This window comes from Sorex fumeus, unplaced genomic scaffold (genome assembly GCF_029834395.1).
Source record: "Sorex fumeus unplaced genomic scaffold, SorFum_2.1 ptg000067l, whole genome shotgun sequence".
In the NCBI taxonomy this organism is placed as follows: Eukaryota; Metazoa; Chordata; class Mammalia; order Eulipotyphla; family Soricidae; genus Sorex; species Sorex fumeus.
Window position 1 is genome coordinate 541,831 of NW_026606124.1, and position 22,855 is coordinate 564,685.

General features: G+C 57.7%; 1 protein-coding gene across 1 annotated transcript in view; it reads left to right on the forward strand.

Moving 5' to 3' along the window:
• Window positions 1–714: 714 nt before the first annotated feature.
• The window catches only part of TMEM266 (transmembrane protein 266), a 60,781-nt gene continuing 38,640 nt past the window's right edge, over window positions 715–22,855 (forward strand). The window contains exons 1-4 of the mRNA XM_056128753.1: window positions 715–823; window positions 5,057–5,245; window positions 18,852–19,006; window positions 21,666–21,739. Of these exons, the coding sequence (XP_055984728.1) occupies window positions 786–823; window positions 5,057–5,245; window positions 18,852–19,006; window positions 21,666–21,739 (456 nt within the window). The 5' untranslated portion in view covers window positions 715–785. The remainder of the gene's footprint in view (window positions 824–5,056; window positions 5,246–18,851; window positions 19,007–21,665; window positions 21,740–22,855) is intronic.

The window sequence follows — 22,855 nt, forward strand, 5'->3', positions numbered from 1 at the left end:
TACCACTTAAATTTATAAAATGGTAATTATGATTTTTTTAAACCAATACTCCATGACTGGCACTAATCTGAAGTGGTTTGCCTGAATAAACTCATTTAGCTAGTTCTGTTTTTATGTCAGTTTTGCAGGTGGGGAAACTGAGGACAAAAGGGTTAGGCAGGGTAAGTGGGTCCTGGTATCTGAGTTCACAAAGCCTGGTTCCAGGGTGAGCCCAGCTCACGGAGAGATTCAGCAGGAAGAGAGGAGAGCCTGGAAGCATGGGGAAGCAGGACTGTCAGAAGGAAAAGAAACGAGAGAGGAATTTTCAAAAAAAAAAGAGAGAGAGATTTTTTCTTTTGAAGTTAAACTTATTTTTGAGATTCCTGGAAACTGAAGTATAAAATTGTCCAGGTTCCCTTAGACACAGCTGTTTAGTGGGAAGAAGTGTGGATTAGAAGTTGGAAAACCTGGGGTCTAATCTGGCTCTTCCGCCATCTGTGTGTGACCCAGAAAAGTTACTTCTTCCCTCTGGGCCAGCTTCTCGAGCTTGAATAAAGGGAGCTATTCTGCCTGTCCATCGGAGGGTAATGACACGGATCTGTTCAACAGTGCTGTGAAGAAAAGCGTTCTCTGAGAAAGCACCAAGGACTCAGGAAGACTTTAGTTTACATTTAAGTGTCAGAAATCCCTGCTCTTCAAATGCTTCTTTTCAGGCACCATATTTGTATGTCTTGTAGAACTCCTGCCTGGAAATGCTGACCACGGGCCTCCTAACAGCGGAGCCCCACTGAACACCAAGAAAACTCATGGCTCTGGCTGCATCTTTCAACATGACGGATCCACAGTAAGTGAGCAAGCCCTGGAAGTGCTCTCTCTCTGCTGGGGAGCTGGTTAAAATCCCAGTCACACCGAAAGCCTCCTTCCCCAACCCTCTGGAAATGGTGTTTGTGTATGTGTGTGTGTGGGGGGGGGGGTTAATCTTCAACATCTAGGGAGTTTTTGTCTTTGAGCCTCACATTAAGTGGCCTGGTAAAAATCTGCTCCTCTGAGTTGCCTCACTGCCATCTTATTTTTTTTAGTTCAAAAAAAAAAAAGCAGAATTCTGCAATTCAAAACCTGTGCTATAAATCTCCCAAAGACATGAATGTTCTAAATAAGACAAAGATCTTCTAATTCTGCCTGCCACTTTACACACTGCCTTTAGCCACAGAAAATAGGGGAAGCACTCAGAAGTGAACCTGGGGCAGGATTAAGGGGAGGATTAAGGTGAATTAAGAAGATGGAAATTGCAGAGAGATTCAGAAATCATCAGAGGGTCCCTAAAAATAAACTTTATGAACCCTGCAGAGGCAGGACACTTCAGAGAGAATTCCCTTTTGCTCCCAAACTTTGATACTGTCAGGTGGACCAGCCACTTCATCTCACCAAACACCAGAAGGGTCCTTTAGTGTGTGTGTTTTGCATTGCACCAAATTAGGAAAATTTCCAGTAGGAGAGAAGCTCGCCTGTTATAACCCTCGTCCCAGCCTGACTGTGTCATTTGGCGCAAGGACCCCGCAGTACCTGTTACCCAGTAAAGCCATGCCACAGCCAACTAGACTTTTGCAGAGTGCAACGTATCTGTGTTGACCAGACCGCCCTGTTAGATAAGGGGCTTGGCTGGTAGCTGATGTCCGTGAACTTGGACCGGGTTGTGTGTGTTTCTCAGATTTCCCCAGGTCTAGGCCAGATAACTTTTGTATGCCCAATGCGGGCTGCAAGACTGCAAAAAGAAGTCCAAGGAGTGCCTTTGCTTGCTTCTGCTAACATCTCATTGGTCCAAACAAGTCACATGACTATATCCAGCCCCCCCCCCAAACACTTTGTGGGCGGAGCTCCTGAGTCACGTGGGAAAGGGAGGGATAAAGAATAACTGTGCCAGGTGGTGCCTCGTGTTCAGGGTGGGCATGACTGTCGGGGCAGAGGAGAATCCTCTCCCGCCCCCTCCAGCTTCTTTCCAGGCTTGTCACGCAAACAACATCAGAGGGGAGGAGAAAAAGAACAGAATTTCACTGTATCTGTATGGAGAACTTCCACAGTTATAATTCTAGGGTAAATAAGACAGACGAAGGATTTTATGTGTGCTCTCATACATGGGTGAGCAGCTTGGAGCATCAAGGAGAGAGGAGGGGGACTCGCATGGCAAAACTCGCATGGCAAAAACAAAACCAAAACTTCTCCGTGGAAGTGAAATTAGGGGGTGACCTTCCACCTGGGTGGCCTTCATTCTTCCGGCTGTCATGGTGACAGCTCCCTCCATTAATCTTAGCTTCACATGCCAAAGGGGCAGGTACCGGGGAAAGCTGCTCCGAGGGGAGGCTGTTTTCATTCCGGACTCAGGCAGGGAGTGTAAGACCCTGACTTGGAGCCAGAGAGATACTACATAGGGTTAGGCACTTAACCTTGCACACGGGCCAACGGATTCAACCTGGCACCACCTATGAGCCCCCTAGCACTGCCAGGAGTGATCCCTGGGCATACATTTCTGAGCACAGCCCGGTGTGACCCCCAACAAAGCATGCACGCACGCGCGTGCACATACACGCACACACACACACACACACACACACACACACTCACACCATTTTCTCCACCAAAGAGGATTTTTTAGCTCCCTGCCGATCACTGATCGTATAACCAGAAATGAAGCTGGGCTTCTCGGAGGGAGGGAAACAGTCAGCAGGCAGAAGTACTCCTGTGATCCTTGGAACTCCCTCCTGCGAGTCTCACAAACTTGCCCCAGCTTCCCCTGAACACCCCCGTTGATCAGAAAACTCGTTTGTTCAGTCAAGCAAGCCCTGGCTTCCTTGCATAGTTCCAAAGAGAGAAAATTCCACTGAGCCTCTTATATTTTGGAAACATCTGGAGGAACTGGGATTTCCCCCCCACCCCCACCCCCCGTCAACACCCACCTCTTGACTCCACCGCTGAGAAACGCAGCCTCCCTTCCTCTGACTGTTCTGTCTGACGATCTTGAGTCATTTTGTAAATGTCACACGATGATGAGTACTATTGTGTGTACTTGACAGGTAGCAAAAAAGCAAAGGTTGAAGTCAGGTCTAAAAAGAGAACTGGGGCCCCACAGATGAGTCGGTGCATTCGGGGGCTTTAGGCAGCCAACCTGTGGCATTCAAATCAACATCCCACTTTCTCTCAATGATCCAGATGAATCAAGCAAACGGAAGGGAGTCTTGCTCTGCCCTGGATTTCCTGGATAGCTGCCACGTTGGGAGCCTTGAAAATTTGTTCCCTTTTCATGGTGCGAGGGAGACAGCCGAATGGGAGCTCCACACCCAGATAGGGCCCTTCCCTCCAGAGCTTCTGCCCCGACCGAGGGCAAGCCACAGCGTGAGGAGGGACAGCCCCGAGGAACCTCCATTTCACCTCCTTGTTGGAGATTTGGAGGTCCCAGAGGAACTTTCAGAAGACTCCTTGGCATTCAAACTACTCTCTCTTCCACAGCACCATTGGGTGCTGTTCTGGTATCCCCACCACCACCCCACCCCAACCCTGTACTGCCAGGTATGACTCCAAAAGCCCCCAAGCACCACTGGAGTGGTCCCAGATAATCTCTGGCACACAGGGGCGGGCAACACCACATCCTCTGATCCTGACACTGAACCTCTGGTCCCCCCCGCCCCCGGCCTCCTGAGCACCACTTAGGAGCCCTCTTCAGTAATAAAATAACCTCTTGGGCAAGAACCAAGTTCAAAGGACTGTAGCGAATGCTCAGAACATACACACGAGACCCCATGTTAGATTCCCCAGCACCACCTACCCCTGTCTCTGTGCCACCAGATATAGCCCTGGTGAGCCCAGAGCCCTGCCGGGCTCAAGCACCAGGATCATGAGGCTCACACGGCCAGGCCAACGGTCACCAGCAGTGATACCCCCAAGCTCCAAACACACTCGCAAAACTTGCCTTGTTGTGCTTTTCACCTATTTAATGTTTCCAGGGGTGCAAGGTCCAGCCCTTCAGGGGTCCCCACAGACCTGTACAAGGAGCTAAGCCTTCGCAGAACACACAATGGGGGCACCGGCGTGGTTGGGGGGGGGGGCGCGCGTGCTGTCCCCACTCTTACTTGTGTCAACAGTGACCCCCTGTGGCCACTGGCACTGACAGGTTGCCTCTAAGGATTGCATCCCCTGGTGGAGTGGGCTGGGAGGTGGCACTGCCCTGCCCGGAACTGCCATGGGGCTGCCACCTGTTTTCAGTGTCCTTGGAGAGCCGAGATGACATAAGAGGGGACGACCCCTCAGCGGCTCCAGTGGCCGCACCCCGCCTCCCAACCTGACAGAGCAAGGTGCTGCGGAGGCCACCAGGGGGCCGGCCACATGCCTGGCAAGCCTGTTTCAGGCCCCAACTTTGATCCCTGGCAACCCCCACCCAGCAGTGCCAGGTGTGGTCCTAGTAGCCCCTGGCATTGCCAGGGTTGGGCAGCTCCAGGAATGGTCCCTGGCCCCTGAGCACTGCTCCTGCACCCCAAAGAGCCCAACTGTTTCCCGGAGATGGGGGATCACTGCCTCCCGCCTCCTCCTGGCCCAATGCCCACTGACCTCGGTCTCTTGGGGTCTTCAGGTGAGGTCACAGCCACCAGCAGTACAGCCAGTTGTCCCCATAACCGCTTTGTCGGTGAACGGGGGTAGAAAATGGTTCTAAAGGGCCATTACCTGGAAACCCGGGGGCCCGGAGCTGACCCCACGCTGGAGTGCAGAGGCCAAGAGGCCGAGAAGGCTCAGCCTTGGAGTGCTCGCGCAGGGTTCTCCCGGCCCCTCCTACCCCGTGATGAAGGATCCTGCCCCAAATTCCCCTATTTCCAGTCCAAGTCGCTCCCATCCCTGGGAAAGAGAACGGGACTGGTAGGGCCTCACCCAGCTCGCCTGTGAGTGAGTCCTGAGGAGAACGACAGCCTTGCCTCTCCCCCCAAGACTTTGTCGGGTTGCGGGGCGCCCTCCCTCCATCCTCGGGGGGAAGAGAACCCCTGTTGTTTCCCTCTGAGGGGGCTGATTCTGCCCCGTGCCCTGCTCCCCGCTGCAGGCCTGCCCGCAAAGGAGGGATTTCTGAAGTGGAGGTGATCTCCCAACAAGTAGACGAGGAGGCCCGGAGCATTGCCCCCGTGCCACTGGTCAACTTTGCCTGTCGGGACTTGCCCCTGGCTGCCGTGGACCTCTCCTCAGCCGGCTCGCAGCTCCTGTCAAACCTGGATGAAGATTACCAAAGAGAAGGGTAAGTGTGGGGCAGCCGGACGCCAGTGATCAGGCGTGTCCCTGAGGGTCCCCTGTGCAGCTTCAGGGAGATGAGGGGTACAGAGGAGGAGGAAGAGCCAGATACACACACACACACACACACACACACACACACACCATGTAGCCCCATTTTCCCTGGGGCCCCCAACTCATCATTGCTAGCCAAGCTCCGGGCCGATGTCCGCTGGAAATTCAGAAGATGGCCTATTTGGCAGCTGACACACACAAGATCCGGAGATGTCACCTACTCTGCGTCCAGCAGGGGGTCAGGGGCATGCCCTAGGTGACAGCACCCGTGAAGGGGAGAGGGGCTAGACCCACCTTACATTTATCAGATTCCCAGCAGGGAAGGGCCCTGGAAACAGGGTGTGGCCAGATGCCCAGTGTGGGCTCAGCACAGCTGGGAATTTGGCCCCCCAGTCTGTAGCCCACCTTTGTGCCAGGACATTTGACCCCCAGCTTCCAGGCACAGGGGGCGCCCCCTGCTGTTTCTTAGCTTGTCAGACCACCTGGATGCCTTTCCTACACTTAACTGTTCACTTACTCGTGCTGGTTGGTTTGTTTGGGGGGCCACACCCAGTAGTGCTCAGGGATCACGCCTGGCAGGGCTTGGGGAACCACACGGGATGCAAGTCAGCCCTGTGCAGGCAAGCGCCCTACCCGCTGTACTCTCATTCCGGCCCCTGGCTTGTTTTATTTTTAAATTAAGCTTAATCATAGGCTCCATAATTTGCAATATTGCTAATGAGAGTGTTTCATGAATAGCATGGTCCAACACCACAAAGGTGACCTCCTCCCCCAGCTCACAGTCCCGCCCTGGTAAGCCAGTTCTGTGGAGCAGTTCTCAGCTGGGGCGTTTGCTGCCTCTTTGGGCGTTGTCTGTTTTTCCTTAGTAAGGTAAAGGTAAGGTAAAGGCCCTCCCGTTGATCGTCGATTTGCTCGAGCGGGCCCAGTAACGTCTCCATCGGAGACTTTGTTGTTACTGTGTCTGGCATATCGAATACTCTCAGTAGCTTGCCGGGCTCTCCGAGAGGGGCGGAGGAATCGAACTCGGGTCGGCCATGTTGGCCGCTTGTAAGGCGAACGCCCTACCCGCTGTGCTATCGCTCCATCCCACATACGAGAGAGCTCATTCTGTGCCTGTCCCCCTCCTTTTGGCCAACTTCACTCAGCAAGATGCTATCCAGATTCATCCACATCGTGGCAGATTGCATGATTTTGTCTCATGGCCCAGTAACATTCCATCGTGTATGCACATACGATGGTGTCTTTATCGGTCCCTGTTCTTGAGCACTTGGGTTGTGTTTCCAAATTTTGGCTGTTGTGAATGATTTTTATTTGTTTTAATAGGAGTCACTCCCGGTGCTGCTCAGGGGGCTCAGAACCACCCCCAGAGATGCTTGTCCCAGCAGTGTGGATCTGATAGTTGGGTGACTGTTCCATTGATGCTCTGGGGCGACCAGGGTCATGCTAACAGTGGCAAGGGGTCAGTTGAGGTTTGTGGTGGCCAGGGGTCGAATTTAGGGGCTCATACATACCAAGCATGTGCTCCCTCTTCACAGGCATGTGCTGTACTGGCCCTGGTCTGATCTGGTTTTATGAGGGATTTTTTTTTCTCCAAATCCAACAATGCTCAGATTTTTTTTTTCCTGGCTCTTCACCCAGGAATCACTCCTGGTGGTGCTCAGGGGGACCAGATGGGATGCCGGGGATTGAACTCAGGTGGACCGCATGAAAAGCAAGTGCCCTACCCTCTGTACTGTCACTCCGGCACCCAGTCTGGTCTGTTTAACAAACATAGCACCACCTGTCTGAAGGTGCAGACAGCCTGGAGCTGAGAAATCTCTTACGTTGCCTCCATTTTCCATGGGGGCCGGGTGGGCAAGTAGTTAAGGTCAGAGAAGGGAAGAAGCAAGCCCAAGGGTGGCACAGCAGGCCAGACCAGCCCCACAAACCTTGCTGCTCCTGGACACAGAATTTGGAACCTGGGCCAGGAACCAGCTTAGAAGCTAGTCTTGAGCCACTCTTGCTGGAATATCTCCAAAGTTCTGGAAACTCACTTGCCACTTTGAAGCGAAAGGTGAAGGGCTGCCGAACTAGCCTGTTGTGAGGGTGAGAGAAAGCGTTGAGCCCAGGCTCAATGCGCAGAGGAGCCCTCCCTTCCCAACGTCAGTGGGCTAGCGGTTATGCAACAGTTCACCTTTTGCAAAAATGGCACCCCAGTGACCGTGTCTGAAAATAGAAGTTTTCTGCAAGCATTGTGCATGGAGCAGGGTAGGAACCGGGGGGGAAGGGGGCAGGGGGAGGGATTGCAGGCCAGGAGGGTAGCTAGAGGTTGCACCTGGTGTGCCTTGAGAATGGTCAGCTCAGCCAGTTTTGGCCAGCTGAAGGTCCCAGAGGACCCCCGAGCCAGGACCAGCTGCATGCATGTGTGTACGACTTCTCTGTGCACATGCAAAGGCTTTACGCTTGGTTGTATGCGCTGCAGCCGCCGCAGCGCCCACCTCAAAATGCTTCATAGTTTTTGGACAAGGAGCTGGCCTTGTTCCCTGGACCCGCAAACCGTTAGCGCAAGCTAACCGGAGCCCCACCTCCACACACACCCCTGCCCCGTGACACTGCCCTCTGGTGGACAAGATCGGCAGTGCCTCCTGCCTGTCCTAAAGACTCCTCTCTGCGCGCTTTGCCAGTTTCAGGGTCACCGGACTGGGCGGGAAGGCAGAAGGTCTCTGAGAATGTGAGTTCAGGTCCCTGGTCCCACGCCTGCACTCTGTGGAGGCGCTGCTTCCCTCCGTAAGCTGGAAGGGGGAAACAAACATGGGCCCAAAGGAAGCGCCGCTTCATCACTGCGTTTGCTCTGGAATTGGCCTCTTGCAAGGTTGCTTCTAATCAGGAAAGAACAAATGAGGTGCCTGCAGGCAGAGAGGCTCTTGATTTGATTTGAGTCTCCAGGTGTGCCCGGGAAAGCGGCTCCTGTTGGGTAAATAAGGAAGCAACGGGGCGAAGGGATTTGCTGCACGGCTGGTGTGCCCGCAGGGGGTCCCCTGGCAGTCAGCGGGCTTCCTGGAGAAAGGAGGAGAAGGCCCAGGACTGGAGCCGGGGGGGGGGGGGGGGGGGGGGGGGGGGGGGGGGGGGGAAGAGGCAAAATAGCAGCGTCTGAGCAGGGAGGGAAAGCTGCTCCCCAAGGCCTCCTGGCTCTGGCTGCATTCCCTGGGGCCCCCCAGATGATGCAGTATGATGACAGCAGGTAGGGGGGCTTGCCTTGCACGCAGCCAGCCTGGGTTTGATCCCTGGCATCCCCTACATTCCCCAAGCCCTCCAGGAGTGATCCCTGAGTGCAAAGCTAGGAGTAAGCCCTGAGCACCACCCAATGGGACTCCAAAACAAAACGAACAAAAGGAATTCCTCTTCCAACAAAAAGGTGTTTCTCTGAGGAAGGGGATCTTTTCTTTATGAGTGAAGAGCCCCTGAGATCCCGGGCAGAGGCTGCTACGGGACCTGGTGCCCTGGCAGTCACTGTCTTTTTGACTCAGGGACATCTCAGTGCCCTCAAAGAGACTGTGATGGCAGGGGAGACCCTGGCGATGTCTAGTCTCAGTATCCCAATAGGCTAGCAGCGCTCTGACAAGGAACAGCGATGGGCACGAGTTTATGCAGGACAGAGAAGCAGATAACCTGATTCCTGTCCCAACGCCAAGTGTACTGGTCCCCTCTCACCCTCACAGTGGTGACTGTGATTCTCTCTCGGTCTCTGTGTGTGTGTGTGTGTGTGTGTGTGTGTCTGTCTGTCTGTCTGTCTCTCTCTGTCTCTCTGTTTCTCTCTCTCTGTCTCTCTGTCTCTCTCTGTCTCTCTGTCTCTCTCTCTCTCTCTCTCTCTCTCTCTCTCTCTCTCTCTCTCACACACACACACACACACACACACATACACACACACACACCTCCCTGCCTGGCTGTGCTGCCAGATTCACACTCTCCCTCCTGTGCTCTGATGCAGCTGGAGGAGAAATCACAGAAATCATAGCAAGACCCAGAAATCAGGGGAAGGGGTTGGCAGGGGCTGGCAGGGGCGCACCTCACCTCCAAGCCCCCCGCGACCCAGGCCAAGAGCCTCCTGTGGCTGGGCCCCTTGGCTTACCTTTGAGCCCTGGTCCTTGTCACAATCATGGCCAGCAGGGCTGGGGTGTTGGGGGGACACCCACTGACCCATCCTCTACACTTCTGCACTAAGGCGGCTGAGGATTCAGGGGAGGAAACTCGCCCAGGAGCAATGGGCACCTGCCCCGCTCCAGCCGGGTGGCGTGAACAGTAGACACTGCCCATGCCCTTGCCTGGGAGGCCCAGGTACCCGCTGGTGACCCCGCTAGGGAGGTGGGGCTCTCTGCTTGGGGTACAGGTGTCCACCTCCCTGCTGTGTCCCCCATGGCCTTTCCTGGATGTGTGAGTAGCAGTGGGATCTGGTCTCTTCCTGTCTTCTGGGGCACTCAGAGCCCCCACCCCCATCCCTGCCTCAGTGGACCCTGGTGACCTCCCTGATACCCTACCACCAAATGCTGTCACACTGAGGAGGGCCTCAGCCCATAACTTTGGAGGTTGGGGTGCACACAGACATCCCTCCCCCTGCAGTGTCTCCCTCCCAACCCACAGACCCAGGCTCAGGGCCAGAACCATAGACCATAGCTTGCATCTTCGACCTGGCTTCCATCCTTCACACCCCACCTGGTCCCCTAGGCCCCACCAGCCATCAGCCATGATCCTTGAGCACAGAGCCAGGAGTCAGCCCTGGGCACTGGCACTGGGTGTGAACCAAAACCAAAGCAAACTAACAAAAACAAAAACAGCAACAGAATTCAAGCACTCCGGTCTGCTTATCTGCTGGTCCCAGGTTTGCTTCTTTCCTGGTGCTCAGGGGGCTATGGCAGACCCCTCGCCTTCCCTGCAGTCCCCCTCCAGCCCCTCCGACCTTCTCTCCTCCTCCCCCCGCAGAGAGCAAAGCCCAGCCCCGCCTCCTCCCCCTCACCTCTAAGCCCAGTTCCCCTTCCTGCCCGCCTTTCCATGCACTCAAGTCCTGGGGCAGCACCCGCTGCCATCTGGGCCCTGCATCCCTGCCCTGCCTAGCTCTCTCTCTCTCCCTTCCTCTAGAAGCTCCAGGAAGTGTCTCCTGCACTTGATCGCTCACCTTGGTTCAGCCTCAGCTTCTCCCCATCATGCAGCTGCTGTCCCGAGGTCCCCAGCTATCTCCTTATTGCAAGGGTCCCTCAGCCACGCCCTCCTCTTGAGACACAACCTCCCTGGGCCTGTGCTACCCCACTCCCCTGGGTTTCACTAACATGCTGGGCCAGCCAGTGCAGGGCCTAAGGCGCTGGCCTTACACGTGGTCAGCCCAGGTTTGATTCCCAGCACCAGGGTATGGTCCTCTGAGTCCCACCAGGGGTGATCCCTGAGCACAGAGCCAGGAGTCAACCCCAAGCATGAGCCAGGAGTCAGCCCTGAGCACAGAGCCAGGCATCAGTCCCGAGCAGAGTCAGAAGTCAACCCCAAGCAGAGAACCAGCAGTCATCCCCAAACACAGAGTCAGCCGTCAACCCCGAGCACAAAGCCAAGAGTGAGCCCCGAGCCACAGAGTCAGGAGTCAACCGCAAGCACAGAGTCAAGAGTGAGCCCTGAGCACAGAGCCAGGAGTCATTCCCGAACAGAGGCTGGAGTCAGCCCTGAGCACCACCAGGATTGTATCCCCCCCACCAAACAAACATAAAGCGATGAAGGCTGCTGAGCCTTTAGTAATTGTTTCTATTTCAGAGTTGCAGAAAGGGCTGAAGTGAGAAGCCAGGCAGAGCCACAGACGGGAGAAGCTGGGAGAAAGGTGAGGGGGGCAGGAAGGGACATGACCACCCCGAGGTGACGCTAGTGGCTCTTTCCTGTCAGAACCTCACAGTCAGGGGGAGAAAACATAATGGGGGCATAGGGTGGCTTTTGAGATGTAAGCTAGGAAAAAAGAGGAAAAAAAGGAAGAGATAGATACAATAAAGCAACACCTTTCAATAAGGGCTGGAATAATTTTAGCTACACCAGCAAACAAAGGTGGAGGCACAGAGGGAGGCGGAGGAAAGCCTTGTGCTGACAGAGCCCAGAATACCCTTCCCTTGCTGGGGACCACCTCCCGCTGCAAGTCTGCCCACCCCTCACTTGGGGGGGGGCGTCTCCCCCCATGCACCCCCAGCCCTTTGCCCAGCTCGGCACCAGGAGTGTCTGCCCATCTCTGCATGTGTCTGTGCCCAGTACTGGGCGGTGGCACCCAGGGCAGGATCCGGCCCCTGGTCTAAGGTAGAGAATGACTTGAGTGAATGCGAGTCAGAGGGTCAGGCTGGGGTAGGATATCTTTCGGGGCAGAGGGAAAAATTGGTTCTGACCTCAAGCCAAGGTCAAGATCCTCGGGGCAGGGGCTGGAGTGATAGTACAGCAGGTAGGGCGTTTGCCTTGCACGCAGCCGACCGGGTTCGATTCCCCGCATCCCATATGGTCCCCTGAGAACCACCAGGAGGAATTCCTGAGTGCAGAGGCAGGAGTAAACGCTGTGCATCATGGGTGTGACCCCAAAAGAAAAAAAAAACCCTCGGGGGAGGAGCAGCGTCTCTCGCCCTAGGTTCAAGGTCGGGAGCCTGACTGGCCCAACTGCAGGCCCGCCTGGCCCTCGGCATGCCAGCTTCACTGTCATCCTACAAAAAAAAAGTCTCAATGGCCTCCTAATACTCCCCCTTGCTTCATGCAATCCTGGCCTCCTTTCGGAAGAAGAAAAAGCCGTTTGGGGCTCAGCATCAAAGGCAAGTTGATTCCTGCTGTGACAGGGCCAGTGTGAAGTGCAGAAAACTCCGAATCGTGGTTTGGGAAGTCGCCTGTGTCATTTCCCGAGAGAAGGAAATACGCTCAGAGAGACTCACTCACACTCTGGATGCCAAGGAGATTTGCCTGTTGCTAAACTCCATCCCTGCCGCAGGCGATCCAGCTCTCCCACAGTAGCGATTATTCTAGTAGGTACGGATTTCCTGGTCTGCACGAATTAGCCTCTTGCCTTTGGGGGAAAAAAATGAGTTGTTTTAATTGATTAAGAAGGCGGGGCAAGTAACCACCCGCTCCCAGGCTCCAGGCGTAGCGCTGAGGGCGACCACGAGGTGGCGGCAGAGCTCCTTTGACCGCCTCCTGGTAGGGGGTTCTGGGCGTGCAGGATTCCTGGAGAAAAGTTCAAGTGTAAGACCTGCTCCCCCAAGGGAGCTGAGGTAAGAGGGCTTGGGGATCCCCAGTCATATGAGGGGGCACCAGGGCTGGAGCAATAGAGCAGCAGGGAGGGCGCTTGCCTTGCACATGGCCGACGTGAGTTTGATCCCCAGCATCCCATCTGGTCCCCTGAACATTGCCAGGAGTAATTCCTGAGTCCAAAGCCAGGAATAATCCCTGAGCATCTCCAGGTGTGACCCCAAAAGCAAAAGAACAACAACAAAAAAAACTCATGAGGGGGAGACCTGGGGTCTTGACTCTGGTATGTAGACAACATAAGGCACATAGAAAAGAGATATTTAAGATGAGAGAGAGCACGTAGACACAAAATAGAAATACGGAGCTAGACCAAATAGACATTCAAATGGAAGTAGGGACGCCCAGGGCTGACCCAGGATCTCCCCATTGCAGCTCTGTAGAGAGGCGGGCAGAGGAGTGGGGTGTCCAGGCTCAAGGCCAAGCCTCAGAAATGCATGGACACCACCCAGACCCTCTCCCCATTGGACCCTTTGCTGTCCCCAAAGGGGGTGGTTCTGTTCAGGGCCAAGTGGGGTGATGATGCCTGCATGCACCCCACCTCCTGCTCCGTGCTCTCGCCTCTCCCAGAGTTGGCACTGCCATGGCTGCAAGAAAGCGGAGATTTGGGGACAAGGGGAAGTTGATCTCTCGGGGCCTGGCTGCTCATGCAGCTGACCTTTAGCTGGGATTGCAATGGCACTGAGACCGTTCCAGGGCCGTGACTGGCCTCCCACCACTGTTTCTATACCCGTTCCTGGGCTGTGGGGGCTGCTGCGACTGGCCTCCAAGCATTGGGTCTGGGGGACATAGGGGGCTGCCAACTGGACTTCCCAGATTCTCTTGGAGGTGCCTCAGATGGTATCAGGACTGCCCCCCGCTAAATAGCCCTACTGGGTTCTGTCCCTGCATGGCCCCCTGAGCCCTGAGACCAAGAAGAAACGATGGTCAGCAGAAAGGAAGAAGCCCTGGGCCCACTTCAGATGCGTGCTGCGGGCACCTGGGTGCGGGAGGGTGTTTGTCTCGGGGCAGCCGGGGCCTGGGCAGACCCCTGTCTCTCTCCTGCTCTTTCCTCTCGTATTCGTGATACTTCACAGAGGGGTCTGGGTGGGGCTGCAGGTCTGAGGTGAAGGCCTGTGTCCTGCACACTTGGTGCCTGGCCTTGGGTTGGCACACGGGGGTGAGATGTCCCCAGGGAGGCAGCCAGAGCATCATCTAATCCCCAGGTACCAGAGTCACCACAGGCAAAGGTAGGTGGTTATGCAGGCTGTGCCAGAACGTGGCTTCCCAGAGTTTTCCACACTGTAGGGGGAGGCTGAGTCCACAGGGGCTCACAGAAGCCGTGTCAGGGTGTGCGACCCTGGGGAGAAACGAGCTACCACCTGGGCACAGAAAGAGGAGTCCAGTTCCCCTCCATTTGCCTGCAGGGGGGAAGTTAAAGGAGTTGGTTATGGCACGTGGGGGCTTCCAAGCAGTGCTCGGGGTCCCGGGCCTCACTGGGAGGGAACACTGGACCAGCTACGGCCAGTGCTTAGTGCTGGGGATTAATCTGGGCCACCCCCCATGATGCTCAAGACCCTCCAGGGCTGCCTGGGTCATGCCAGGACCATGGGTGTGCTGGGAATTGAACCTGGATCGGGCATGTGCCAGGCAAGACCCCTAAATGCCACACTAACTCTCGGCCCCAGGAGTGTTTTATTGTTTTCTGAAACACCAACTCGATGCATGAATGTTTGTAAAAGACTCAAAAGAGCCCCTCATCCTTCCCTGCGAGCCCTTCTTAGTGCTTGCTGACCAGTGTGGTCAGTCCCAGAGCACTGTCGGGAGCAGGTGTAAGGCACAGCAGCCCATCCCTGTCTTCTTCATCTGGAATAAATACAGTCAAGACAAGTGGATCCCCAGGTTGTTCTGGAATCACACAGTGTTTGCGGTGTCCTACACTCCAGAACTGGAGCACTTTGGCCTCAGCACAGGTCCCCAGCTGGCATCTGAGCCTAAGCTCTGGGGCTTCTTAAATCAGGGCTTCTCGAATGTTCTTGGCTCAGAACCCTTCTCACCTGAGACATTTTTGGCCACCCCCAGTGATGCTCAGGGCTTACTCTTGGCTCTGCACTCAGAAATTACTGGGGACCATATGGGATGCGGGGCGGGGGGGGGGGGATGGGGCTGGGGATGGGGGATTAAACCCAGGTGGGCCGCCTGCAAGCACACACCCTACCTGCTGTATTATCTCTCTGGCCCCTTGCCTGAGACATTTTTACATCATCTCAACAATATAAAATAGATACAGAATCAAGCATTTACCCTTAGTCAATCATATATTTATTTAAAAATAAAAACTTTGTGGCTTTTTTTTTACAAAAAAAAAAAAGCTTGTTACCCACCCCCACCCGTATCCCCCACCCCCACCCCAACACACACACAGTTAGTTTCAGAAGCTCAGAGGTCAATGAATGATATTCCCCGTCCCTGCATCCCTGGGACTGTCAGGGGCCTCTGGGGGTTTGTGTGTTTTCAGGGGCAGAGTCAAGTCCCCTCATTTTCATCCGCAGGTGGGGCCCTGAGGTGCAGACACAAAGAAGCCCCTGGTCTGCCCGTGCTCCCGGGGGTCAGAGCTGGAGGCAGGGAGGCCCTACCACCACCACCACCACGGCCCCCGCTCTGGGAGTTTGGTGGGAGCAGGCATCCCCCACCTCCATCTGACTGTTGCGGGGGATAGATGTGCCTCTCCCCTGGTGTGTGACCCCCAGCACCACCCCCACCCAGGCCATGAGCATCCCCCCCCCCCCGCAATGCACAGTGGAATTCAGGGATTGCCAGCCCCCCCTGCCCCCCAGCCAACACAGCCCTGGCCGTGCTGACACCTCGGGGGATGTGCGTCACGGCTGTTTGTGCACCAGGCTTGGGATGGCCGCCAGCGACCTGGAGCCGCCTGGACCCGGGCCTCCTCCCGTGGCCCACCTCAGTGCCCTCCTGAAGACCACCTGGGCACGGAGCCAGCGTTCGTTGCAAATCCCCAAAGAGCCGCGAAGGTGCCACCAAGCCTCCCCACACCGCCGCCGCCCCAGGGTGGCTTGAGACCTCAGGAGTGGTGGCACCTCACCGGTACAACACCTGCCGCCTGCCAGGACCTGCCATCTGGTGGTTGGCATTTCAGATTCTGGCAGCGTCCAACCCCGGAACCCCCGCGGGCCCGCGGCTGAGGCTGCACCGTGGCGTGAGATGGGGACATGCCTCCCCTCTGGTGGCGGTTACCGGGATAGCGCCACAGAGGAAACCAGCTGCGGTTGCAAAGGGCAAGACACCGACGAGACCCGATGCTGTTCCCTTGCCGGCCCCGAACGCCCCTTGGACACCTACCCGGGACAAGTGGACGCGTGCTGTTTCATTCCCTGCTGAAACGCAATCTCCCACGAAGGTCCGAGTCGTTTGAAGCTCAGAGAATCGATTGATTTGCAGCTTGAGTTCTGCAAACCCGGAATCCTCCCAAAAGCCTCCCTCGCCCCTGCCCGGTCACCAGCGCCCGCCTGCAGTCCGACTTTCCAAGGAACCTGGGATCCCGGAGCCAGCCTGAACTCAGGCTGCAGCCTCCATCTGTGGCTAAGGAAGCCCTTGGCTACCCCGCAAACAGACAGTCACAACACTTGATCTCTCGAGCATCCGTGCCCCTGTCTGCGCACTCCGGGTTGGCTCTTCCCCTTGTTTCTGGCACCCTGTGAGGGGTCCTGGGCCACCACCCAGGGCTGGGGTGGCACCTACCACCTTCACTACCTCCTCTGGCTGCTTCCAGACCCTCTTCATCTCATTCTGCTCGAGACTGCTGCTGGAACCCACAGCACCAGTCTGACCCCAAACACCTGACATCTTCCCCCTGAAATGCAGGTTCCAACTTGGGGAGTGACGGTGGGGGGTGCCACATGCTCACTCATTCCGCTTGATGTAGTGGGGTGTAGGGGTTCCCCCTGAGTTCTTTGCACAGCCAGAATCTAAGACGGATTCTTGATCTCTGCTGTACTGATGATTTGGAAACCCCGAGACTGAATCCGGGGTCCCTTGGCAAAGCCCCAGCTCTGTGTGGCCTGGCGTGGGCTGGGCCGTGGGGTTATCAACAGCTGGGGGTCTCGGGTGCAGTAGAGTCAAGGCCCACTAACCTTGTGACCCCAGCACCCGGCCCCCATCCAAGGCGACCCTCCCTGCCAGCCTTTGTCCCTCACTGGGAGTTCCCCATGCCTGCTGCCACTGAGTCCAGCCTGAGTGAATCCTACTGGGGTTCCCACCACGGGATGCCAGCCTTGGGCTTGTACGGAAAGGGGGCATGAAGTCGCCCCAAATGGGCATGGCTGGTGGAGGCTGAAGCCATGGGCCAGACCCTGTCCAGCTCTGAAGGCGGAATCTCCCCCGATCTCCCGCCTTCTGCTCCCTCTGGGCTTTATTGCACGGGGTGGTGCACCTTGGGGACCAAATGGCATGAGCAGGGCCTGGGAGTCATTGCGATGCCCACCCCGCGCTCCTCCCTCTCCCCCGATAGCCCAGGGAAGCTGCTGACTCACCCGGGTCTGCCCAGGGAAGATGTAAACTGCCAGGGCAGGAGAGAGCCTGTCCTGCCCTCCGCAGCTCACTGGATCCTGGGGGGTGGGGGGCACAGCACCCCCATGGGCATTCTGAGTCTGCATCTTCCTCCTCCTCCTCCCCATGCTGAGGAGGAGTGTGATGGCAGGGATACCCCAGAGTGGCACCCCAGGGACCCAGATACCTGCCTACACTCGTTGGGGGCTTCCAAATGACAATCAGGGCACCCCGGGCGCCTCTGGACTCCCAGTGAACCGGACTTGGTTAGAGAGTTCCCAGCTGCTCAGAGCCCGCAGGTGGGACCCCCAGGGCCAGCCCAAAGTGCCCGGGCCGCCTGTGCTCCACCGGGCACCCAGTCCCACCCTGTTCCACCCCCACTTTGCACCTGCTGCGGCTTTTCCACCCCTGGGCTGGCCAGTTGGTGTCGCTCCTGAGAGAACGACGACCAGCCTGGAATGAGGACTGCAGCGGGCTGAGTCCCCGCCAGGAAACCCAGTGAGAAGAGACCAGTGTCTGCTCCGTCCAGGTGGAAGGGACAGCCGCGTGGGGGGCACGGCAAGCTGGGTGCCTCTTGAACTTCAGACGGCGCCTGGTCCCCACCTCAGATGGCAGCGGTGTGGCAGGACTCTTGGGGACCCTCAGCAATTGCACAGGGGCGGCATTGTGGCCCATGGGGGGAACCTTGGGGACCAGGTACCTCCCTTGGGGAGTCTCTCCTCTCCTTCCGGGAGGGCGGGAAGGAGGCTGCAGCTTCCTGAGGGTGCTGGGGGCTGGGTGAGACCTAGAGGTGTGAGGGTTTACAATAGGACCCGAAAGGGGCAAGGGATGAGGAGGTGAGAGCCCACCTACCCACCCCACTCCAGTGATCTGGAGCAGAGGGGGCGGGAGCATCTTGTGTGTCTCCACCCCAACACCATCACAGCGGGCTTCCGGACCCCTGACCTGACCCTCTGGCCTTCTCCTTCCTACCCCTCCCCCCCACCCCCACCCCCCAACCCCGGTTCTCACACTCCCCTGGGGCTGCCGGCTTTAGAGGGGAGACCTGAGAGGTGTGGGTGAGAGGTAAGCCACGGTGCCCTTGCCCAGGACAAAGGCGGGCAGTGCCTCCCTGGGAACATGCCCTGGAGGGTCCAGAAGCTTCTCTGGGCCCCGGGGGGTGCCTCCGGTACCCATGTCCACTTCCTTATGACTCAGCCTCTTGTAGCCGGCCTTGGGAGATTCACGAAGAGATTCCGCCCTTGCAGGGGAGCAACGTCCTTCCTGGGGGGCCCTCCCCTGCGTGCTGGGTTTGAGGCAGAGACTTGACCCTCAGAGGGTGTTTGTCCTCCCTGGGGCTCCACTGCCTTCCTCACCCATCCTCATCGCAACTCTCTCTCCACAAGCCAGGAGATGCATCTTCACAGGGGCTCTAGTTGACTTCTGTTTCTTTTGTAGTTTTCGACTGGCCCACGCCTGCTTTGCTGGGGGGCATCACTCCTGGAGGTGTCGGGGTCCCGTGTGCACGGGGCCCAGCCCTGGGAACCGTCTCCCCGGCCCCTTCCTCTGGGTTTGGGATGAGGGGTAGGACAGCCGGTCAGAGAGGGCCCTGGGGCAGCCCCCCTGGAGCCCCCATTTCGAAAGCTGTTTATTCTCACGACTCACCCCGGGACCTCTTGATTGTGGGTGGGGGGCAGTGGGGTGCTGAAGCGGGGCGTGGGCCGTGCGCATCTCACCCCTGTGCGCCCCGCCCGCAGGTCATCCTGGCTGAAGCCGTGCTGCGGGAAGAGGGCGGCCGTGGCGCAGGTGTTTTTGCTCAGTGCGAGCGTCAACAGTGTCCTGGTGGCCTGTGTGGTGTTGGTGGTGCTCCTCCTGGCCCTGGAACTGCTGATAGATATGAAGCTCCTCCAGTGTGAGTAGCCAGAGGCGCCCGCGGGGATCGTGCGGTCTGGCGGGGGCCCCCACCCCAGGGCAGGGACAGCGGGGGTCCCCGGCAGCCCCCTCGGCGGGCTCCTCCTCCTCCCCTTCCCCCAGCTCACAACCCCCCTCCCGGCCGTCCCTGCCCAGAATCAGATGAGATTTAGGAGGCCGCCACCCCTGTCAAGACTCTTCAGCATTTTTTAGGGTTCCCAGTGGACCAGGCTGGCGTTTCCTGTGGTTCCAAGAGTGTCCTCGTGCGGGTGGCGTGCTGCCCCTGCTGCGGGGGCCCTGAGTCAGGGGGCACCTCTTGCAGAGGTGGTGCAGTGAGGTGCCCTAGCTACCTAGTCAGCACCCCCCACCCGCCTCAGTTCACCCAGCTCTGCCCTCTGTTCCCACACCTACCCCTCTGCCTTGTCTGGCCTCTGCGGGTCCCCTAAAGCCCGAGTGGGGTCCTGCCTCCTCCTCCCCTCCCCCACGCCACTCCCAGGCAGAGGCCTCCTGTCTGGGGGGCCAGGGTTGAGAACCAAAACTGTGCACCTAGCTCCTGGCTCCCAATTCAGAAGGTCCATCATTAAAGGCAGGTGAGATAGAGGATGGATTATAAATCCAACATACACACACACAACAACAACACCACCAGATTCCCCAACTTGTTACTGGCAAACTCCAGGACTATAGAACCGGTTCCCCTCTCAGCCCAGGGAGTCATTTTGGACCTGTTTTCTCAAGTTCCTTTTTTTTTTCTTTGCATTTTGGGTCACACCCAACGATGCTCAGGGGTTACTCCTGGCTCTGCACTCAGGAATTACTCCTGGCGGTGCTCAGAGGACCATCTGAGATGCTGAGAATTGAACCCGGGTCAGCCTCGTGCCAGGCAAACGCCCTACCCACTGTGCTGTGGTTCCAGCCCTCAAGTTCCTTTAAGGAGCCTCTGCCTGAGAGTCAGTTCCTTGTCTCAGCCTCGTCTCGCGAGGAAAGGCTGCGGGAGAACAGAGCAACCTGGATGAGCCCCCCTGGGGTCCACGCAGGGGGGATTCCCCGGGATTCCCATCAGAGTATCTGGCTGCATAAAGCGACCAGTGTCGCTGGGCACTTGGACTGTTCAGTGCAGTCGTGCCTGCCATGCTCCGTCCTGCGGGGGCAGCGGCCACTGTTGTGGAGGCCAGGCCCTAAGAGCCCTTGTTCCCGGCCCTGTGGGGACGCAGGCCTCGCCACACCAGCTGTGGCACTGACAACTGAGAACCTGGCCGGCCCTGGGATTTCGTTTAAAATTAAGTATCCGGGAGATTGATTTTGGTGGGAGATCCAATAGCAGCTCATAAAAGGCATCTTAACTTCCATAAAATGCACAATCGGAGATTTATTGCTCTTCTAAAGTGCACCGTTAAAGAAAAAAGAAGAAGGTGCAGGGATTTGGTTGAGAAATGATGGGAAGGATTTTCTGTTCCCACAAGGATGGGGGTGCGGGGCTCTGGCCGCAGCCTCTGGGTTATTCCCACGTGAGTTCACAGGACAGAGAGAAGCCCCCCAGCCCTCCAGGGGGCGGTGCTGGCCCCAAGCCTAGGGGCCCTGAATCTCCCACCTGGACCCAGTCTTCTTCAGCAGAACCTGGTTCCTACCCACCCCATCTCAGAGTTTGGGGGTTCACCAGTCCCCGGGGCCCAGGGGTAGCCAACCTGCACCCCACACGGCACTGGAAGGCTCCCTGCAGCTGTCCCCAAATGTCCCTCTCATCTCTCTTCTCTCATGCCCCTCTGGGGAGCATTCCCACCCTCTCCCCAACCCTGTCCGGGCCCCCCTCCCACCCTGACTGTGGCCCCTCCTGATGGGAGCTTGTTGGGCCCTGCTCCTGTTTTCTCAGGGGACCCCCTCCCCCCACCACACACATACACATAGTCTCCACTCCCGGCAGAGGTGAGGTGAGAATTCAGGGGCTCCTGCACACCCCCTCACATCCAGAGTCTGAAGGGTGGTGGGGGGACTTGGGAGTGGGCTCCCCACTCCGTCCTTGTACCAGCCTTCTCCCCGAAACACTATGGACACACCCACCTCTGTTTCCCTCAGTTTGCAGAAAAAGTGAGCTGGGCCTGTCACCTGGGTCCCCTGAGTGAGCTGAGCCTGACCTCCTGGTCCCCAACAGTGAGCTGGGCCTGTCCCCCGGGTCCCCCGAGTAAGCCGGGCCTATCTGTCCCCCGGGTCCTCAACAGAGCCAGGTCTGTCCTTTGGGTCCTCTGAGTGAGCCAGGCCTGTCCCCTGGGTCCCCCGAGTGAGCCAGGACTGTCCCCCGGGTCTCCTGAGTCCCCCGAGTGAGCTGGGCCTGTCCCCCCAGATGCCCCAAGTGACCTGGGCCTGTCCCCTGGTGAGCACTGTCCTTTGGGGTGGTCGTGGAGGCGGTTGTGGGGGCTCGTGGGCCCTGCCCCCAGTGGCATTTTCGCCAGCCCCCTAGCAAGGATGCTTTTAGGGCCCATCAGGGTCACATGTGAGGTGAGGCTCAGAGCGGCCCCTGTGATGGAGGAAGGCAGACAGTGTTCCCACACTCCCTCCACCCCAGCCCCTGCGCCCTCACTGGCACCATTCGGAGCGCAGGGCTGCACGCACGTCACCAGGTGTCACGGTGCCGCCCTCACACGGCCGCTCTGTGTCCGCTGCAGTCTCCAGCGCCTTCCAGTTTGCCAGCGTCATCCACTGGATCAGCCTCGCCATTCTGTCCGTCTTCTTCTCTGAGGTAGGTGGACGCATGCCTGCCCCCTGCTCCCAGGACTCCCCCCGTCCAAGGCGGGTGCAGGCATCGCGTGTCCGACTTTCCTGGACACGCTCAGGGAGGGCAGCTCTGTGCTTCGAGGGGCTCAGGGACAAATGGCCACCAGCTGGCCCTAGGACAATCCCAGAGAGCAGGCAGGTACTGGGCAGTGAGGAGGGGCAGATACCGGGCTGGTACTGGGCAGGTGAGGATGGGTAGGTACCAGGCAGGTGAGAGCGGGCAGGTAGCGGTCAGGTAAGGATGGGCAAGTATTGGTCAGATGAGGGCGGGCAGGTACCGGGCAGGTGAGAGTGATTGGGGGTAGTTGGTTGGTGTGGCTGGGGAGGAGTATAAAGCTAGGGGGGAGGGGAGCAGGGGTCACTGATGCCCATGTGGATGGGGGTGGCCAGACTCCTGAGCATTAGGGCGGGAACTAGGGCTGGAATGAGGGACCCCTCCTGAGGGACCAGATGCCGAGCTTGGCTAGAACTGCGCTCCGAGTGTGGGTGCTGGGTGGGGTGCGTCCCTCGGCCCTGCTGCTGAGACCCTCTGATGAAGCCGTGTGTGGGGCGGGGGTGTCTCTAGCCTCACAGTGTTGCATGGCAGAGAAACAAACGCGTGTGAGGGTGCCTGCGTGGGGCGACCCCAATCTGCTGCCCCCACCCGGCTTCCTTCTGAGGGGTGTTGACTTCAAGCAGCCTGGGGCTGGTGGCACTCCCCGCCCCACCTGCAGCCAGTCTAGGGCCAGGGGCTCCCCCGAGGCGAGGGTGAGGTGAGGAGCCTGCAAGGGAGGAAGGATACACAGAGATGCAGCGGGCGAGAGTGTCAGGGGTGTGTCGTGGACCCCGGGAGTGGACAGTCCTTCCTGGGCTGCTCTGGCCGGGGTGCGATCTCTCTCACATTCTGAGAGGAGGGCTGGGTCTTCTCGGCCTGGGGGCCCGCTGGTCTGGCTGTGGGCCGGACAGCAGTTACCCCAGACCCCCTGGGACCAAGCGTTCCCCTCTCAGACCCCCATGCCTGCCCCTCTCACACTGCCCAAGCTGCCTGAGACTAGCCGCCTCCCTGGGCCCTTCCCAGGCTCCCACAGCAGCCACACGATCT